At 34.5% G+C, this 6000-nt stretch overlaps 1 protein-coding gene across 4 annotated transcripts; it reads left to right on the top strand.

Annotated features, from left to right (window-relative positions):
- Positions 1-262: 262 nt before the first annotated feature.
- LOC25486033 (PRELI domain containing protein 3A) lies at positions 263-3022 on the top strand. Of its 4 annotated transcripts, XM_024775965.2 has the most exons (4): positions 263-832; positions 1248-1349; positions 1913-2007; positions 2112-3022. In XM_024775965.2, exon 4 carries the CDS (start codon positions 2133-2135, stop codon positions 2682-2684), a length of 552 nt encoding a protein of 183 aa, XP_024631733.2. In that variant the 5' UTR covers positions 263-832; positions 1248-1349; positions 1913-2007; positions 2112-2132; the 3' UTR covers positions 2685-3022. The 4 variants fall into 4 exon arrangements, with proteins under 4 accessions (XP_024631733.2, XP_024631732.2, XP_013462639.2 ...); XM_024775964.2 differs by lacking the exon at positions 1248-1349; XM_013607185.3 differs by lacking the exon at positions 263-832 and having other exon boundaries at positions 839-1349.
- The last annotated feature ends 2978 nt before the right edge of the window (positions 3023-6000 follow it).

Below are 6000 nucleotides of genomic sequence, written 5' to 3'. Positions count from 1 at the left end.
GTGGGTAGAAAAATAGAAATTTATTGTTGAAATAAAATGAGTGTATAATAAAAAAAAAGTGCAAAAATAAACTTTATTAATTTTGTGTTATTATTCAAAAACAACATTTAGAAAAAGTATAAAATAACTCAATTAATAAAAAATTCATTTTTTCACCATGACACTTCACTTAAATCCTCAGACGTCCTTTTACAATCCCACATCAATGACATGTTAACTTTTTATTTATTACTTTACTTAATAAATTATTTTAACAAAACCTTATTCATTTCAATATCTTTGGCTCTCTTTGTAGCTATTTACGTTCTCTCTCTCTCTCTCTCTCTCTCTCTCTCTTGTTTGAAAACCACTTTTTTTCTTCATCCCCACCGTAAACCACCAACACCGGTCATCTTCTGAGCAGATCTACATCTTTCCGGCGACCTTTACTTAACAAAAATTATATATTATTCATCAGCTCGCCCTCCTCTATCTTTCCATCAAATTAGATTTTCAAAAGGAAATAACTTGATAATTTCACATTTTTATAAATCAGAGCCACCATTGACAACCTTTGGATGCACCACCACCACCACTAAACTAATCACTCCCTCCTTTATATGACACTTTTATTTTTATGATCTATCAATTTAATTTTTTTCAGACCGCCGGCTTTAGAGGCCATTTCCGGCAACTTCGACGTTGCTTTGTGAAAACAAATATTGGATCTGCACTCTTGACCAGCTGAATAACAAAAACCCCAAAGAAAAATCATGGTCTCACAAACTTCGTCGGAAACCACCGCACCACCACCGGCAGCCACCACACCAGAGTATTATCTTTCTTTTTCTTGGTAAGCCCCCCTTCTTCTCTATTTTATTGGTACAATAACTCAGCATTCTCATATTTCTACTTTAAATTGTTAGGGCCTGTTTGAAACACTTTTTAAAAACACTGTTTTAGTTTTTAAAAATTAAAAAATTAAAAACTTGTTTGATTACCTATTTTTAAAATATAATTTTTGAAAAGTGTTTTGGGTTTTTTAGTTTTGGGAACTAAAAAAGGAAAAGAGCTAAAATGAGTTTTGCTTTTCTATTTTTAGTTTTGAGTTTTTAAATTAGAGAAAAAAAGAAGAAAAGAGTTATGACGGAGATGTGGTTGTTTTCTCCAATGCCATAGTTGTAAATAGGTTCAAAGTCTAGGGGTATTTTCATTTTTTTATCAAAAAAAATTTGGATCAAAAATCATCTCTCAGAACACTCACGCAGAACAGAGAGAACACAAAGAGAAGCGAAAATGGAGATTCTTCTCCGATCTCCGCCGTGACTTTTCTCCGATCTACACCGCGCTTCTTCTTATCTGCGGTTCAGGTTACATCTCACACTTGATTTTTTCATTTTTAACTTGCTTTTTGTTCGTTGATTCAAAATTTTGCATCTAATATAGCGATATTTTACTTGATTTTGTGTTTATTGGCGTTTAGATCTATGATTTTCAATATTAGGTTAATTTGTAAATTTTAGATTGCGGTAGAATTCGAAATTTGTAATGCTTTTTATATGTTCTTAGTGTTTGATAAACTCGGATTCATTTTGATAAAAAAACTTATTTGCAGCTTATATGATTGATATTTTCAACTTATTTGCAGCTTATAGATCTGGATTAAGTTCATGTCTAGATAAAAAACTTATTTGCAGCTTATAGCATAAGTGCTTATCATAATAAGCACTTATTTATAAGCATAAGCTATTTTTATACCGAAAGTAATACTGCATGAGATGTCAACTGGTTGCATTTGTGAGTTTCAACCGACAAAGACAAATGCCGGTTTGGGTCGTTTGTGCAACTGGGTTCACAGTTGACCCGTACACATGAACACCTCTAGCTCTAGGTATAGATTTTGACTTTCACTTTTCTTGTCTTACAAAATCAGCACGCGAAGCTGCCTCAGCACCTCGACACTCTCCGCCATCTGATCAATTCCAATTTTACCCTTCCTGTCACCGCCTCTCTTAATCCTCACTTTCGGTACGCTCTTATTCCTTAATCTAATTATATTATATCTCATTCTGCACAATCCGATCTAATTGTCTTTTTGAATCTGTCACTAATCGAGGAAATTATTTGATTAGGTTAATCGATTTCACAGCGTAATGGTGAAATCATACAAACAAGAACACGTATATAACCATCCATGGGAACGAGTAACCTCAGCATCATGGCGAAAATTCACCGATGCTGAAAACAAGCGTGTTTTACCACACATTCTAGATTGCAATACATTGAACACCAGCCTTGATTCATCCTCCGGGAAGCTGTACGCTACGCGCGCGATAACCGTTCGTTGTCCGTGGCTGGTACGTAGGATTATCGGTGAAGACATTTGTCATTGTGTTGAATCAACAATTGTGGATGCAAAATTGCGTTCGATGCAGATTTGTTATAGGAATATTAGTATGGAGAAGTTTATTGAAGTGGAAGAGAAGACTAGGTATGATCCACATCCGGATAATCCGAATGGATGGACTGTTTGTCGGCAGGAGACGAGGATTCGGATTAAGCCGTTGTCTGCTTTGGCTTCTATGGCGGAGAAAGTTGAGCAGAGGTGTGCTGATAGGTTTCTTCAAAATAGTGCTAAGAGTAGAGATGTTATGGAGAGGATTTGCAAATATCTTGAGGCTGAGTCTAGCTCATTTTCTTTGTGATTGTTTCTGATATAACTTTGGATTTCAATTATCTGCAGACAAACCAAGATCAGTTGACTCATATTACTCTCTAGTCTCCTGTTAGTGTTTGTTACTTATTCTAAAGCATTGATTATGATTACAGGCACTGTTTTAATATATTGGTAGTCGGAGGTGTAAGTGATTATATGTGATGGCTTATCAGGTATTTTTGAGAGATAAACTTGTGATTATCTGGTTTTTTGTATAACTTTGACAATAAATGTTAGTTTGTTTTCCATGTTAAGTGTTAACACTCAATATTGACAGTGTGAAGAGTGGAAATGAAGTTATAGTTGATTACTAAGTGTGTGGTTCAACGATGGCGAAAATTGATTTTGATTGCGTTGAGCTGTTTGTTTTTCTCTTTACCTATTCGAAAAATGTAAGTTTGAAACTCGATATAATCTGCGTCCGAATAATATGGTTGGTTGGGACTTGGGAGTTATATGTGGTTGTGAGCTGTTGCATACACAGGCTTAAAGAGTCTTCACTTCCACCTTTGCCTTGATAGATATTAAATTCCGTTATATTGTTGTAGCTTTTTAGCTATCAGGATGAGTTCACGATTTGCCTTTGCCTATAGGTATAAAACAGTGCCTGTAATCATAATCAATGCTTTAGAATAAGTAACAAATAAGCTAGAGGTGTTCATGTGTACGGGTCAATTGTGAACCCAGTTGCACAAACGACCCAAACCGACATTTGTCTTTGTCGGTTGAAACTCACAAATGCAACCCGTTGACATCTCATGCAGTATTGCTTCAAACCGTTTTCAACATTCCACAGAAACAATCTCACGCAATTTCAAGGAAGTATTAAGGGCAGTGTGTCGATTAGGAAAAGAACCTTCATAATCAACAAGATAAAAGTCCAGAAGAGTTATTTAACTACAGGCACTCGTCTTTAAGGATGACAATTGAACGTTGTTTTGGGGTGTTGAAAAACAGATTTCCTATTTTAAAGTTAATGCCTTCCTACAAACCTTCAAGGCAAAGACTCAGTAACTGCTTGTTGTGCTATTCACAATTACATATGCAAGTGGAATTTGCCTGATGAGTTGTTTAGGATATGGGAGGAAATGGATGATATAGAACTTGAGGCGGTGAACGAGGTTCCTAACCTTGAAGGGATGAGCTCGAATGTTGAAAACTTAACAAGGTTATCTGATGAAGGTGCAGCCGAGATGGCAATGGATAGGAATCATATTAGAGATAGGATGTGGGTACATCGTCATAATTAATCGAACTAATTACGCTTTTTTTAGATTTTCTTATATGCAACAATGGAGTATGGAGTTTTGTTAGTTATTTTGCGGATGATTGTTTTTGTTTGCTTATTTGATGTTTATGTTATTGACATTAATATGCTATGATATTTTTATGTGTTTCACATTTTTCAATTTTGTATCGCTTGAACAAATTATGTAATATAATTTATATAGGTTAAAAAAAAAGATTTTAAAAAATTTGATTACCAAACAAGTTTTCTAATTTTCTATTTTTTAAAACTGTTTTTTGAAAATTATATCACCAAATGGATTTTCTAATTTTTTCATTTTTAAAACAGTTTTGAAAAGTCACATTACCAAACAAGTTTTTTCTTTTTCTCTTCTTGAAATCACTTTTCTAAAATTGATTTTTAAAACATATTTTGAAAACTAGAAACAAAAAGTGTTCCAAACAGGCCCTATTGATTTGTTTTTTTTACACAAGAAAGTGTGTGTATCAAAGAAAGTAGAAATATTTCACAACATGATATTTATGTAGATTTTTTTTTTCTTGTACTATCTTTCTTTTAAAACAGCAAGTATTTATAAATTTAATGGAAGTGAAAAATAATTTTTTTAAAGGTCAAGTATTTCTCTTTTCAAAACATCAGTATTTCTTTGTGTAAAAAAAAAACAGCAAGTATTTCTCTTCATTTACTTACCCGTAATTTTTTGTTATTCTTTATGTAGTTTGGTGGGGACATTAGAAGATCATTCAACATTCCTGCAAAATAACATTTTCAGTAGAGATATTGAAGAAAAAAGTTGAGATGAGACAAAAGCTAAACAATAAAGATGAGAAGAAGAAAAAATGTAGATGATAATAAGTGAGAGGACAAGGAAGATGAGAAAAAGACGAGACAATAAGAGAGTTTTGAATGATACATATAAAGTGTAAAGTGTATTTGAAATTTGAAATTGAGAATTTGACTCCAAAGATATGTATGAGTTGAGAATAGTGAAACATTTGATTTATTGGGTTCCGCGTCAACCAAAATCTGTCATATAGTTGGCGGTTTTGTCGAGGTTGTCTTCCCATTCGTGTTAGACTCCAAGATAAAGGGGTGAATTGTCCTTTAAATTGTGTTTCGTGTGAGGCTGGTGTCGAAGATATCGATCATGTGTTCTTTCACTGCCCATTTGCAATGCAGGTATGGCAGCGAAGTGGTCTTTGGCATCTGTTTCAGCAAGCGCTGCTGCAAAGTACTACAACAGTCGAAGCTATTTTTCAATTGTTACATGATTTGGCTTCTAATAATTCGCGACGTTTTGCTGTTACTATATGGAGTCTTTGGAAGCATAGGAATCTTAAACTTTGGAACAACACTCCGGAAACTATGGCACAGGTTGTGGACCGTGCAGTTAGAATGTTGGAAGATTGGAAGCCAGCAAACAATATCTCTAGCAATGCACATGCTGTTCATGACAGAAACAACAGCAATGATCCACAAGTTTCTGCTGGTTTAGGACATAATTATCATGCTGCACCTGCTGTTATGAGTGACTCGGATAGCAATCAGATGCGGTGGCAGCCACCTGACATGGTAGAGTGAAATGCAACATTGACGCCGCTTTTTTCGAGCACTGAAACAACACGGGAATTAGCTTTTGCATTAGAGATGAGGAAGGTACTTTTATCTTAGCTAAAATTATGCCTTTCATAAGAATCGGGTGGATGTTACAGAGACTGGTCATATCCTCTCAGCTTGCCGACGGATGTTCGCCACACATTTTACAAACTCTAAGGTCGAGTTTAGTAGGCGACAAGCAAATGAGGTAGCTCACACTTTAGCGGGAGCTGCCACATTATCAGCTAGCCCTATCTCTTATTATCATATACCTCGTTGTATTGAATAAGTTATTATTATTAATGAAATGCAATAAGTATCTTTATTTTAAAAATAAAAAAAAAATATTTAATTGCACATATGGGTAGTCAATTGACAAAAGTATGCAGCTGTGCAAATAGAGAAATGATGACGTTAGACAAATACACACCACATATGATGAAAATGATAAACTAAATTA

Source organism: Medicago truncatula, chromosome 2, assembly GCF_003473485.1.
Source record: "Medicago truncatula cultivar Jemalong A17 chromosome 2, MtrunA17r5.0-ANR, whole genome shotgun sequence".
Classification (NCBI taxonomy): Eukaryota; Viridiplantae; Streptophyta; class Magnoliopsida; order Fabales; family Fabaceae; genus Medicago; species Medicago truncatula.
This window is presented reverse-complemented; position numbering and strand designations above follow the sequence as displayed.

What these genes read in the sequence shown, in the direction of transcription:
- LOC25486033 (XM_024775964.2), top strand. Translation starts at nt 2,133, where the DNA reads ATGGTGAAATCATACAAACAAGAACACGTATATAACCATCCATGGGAA.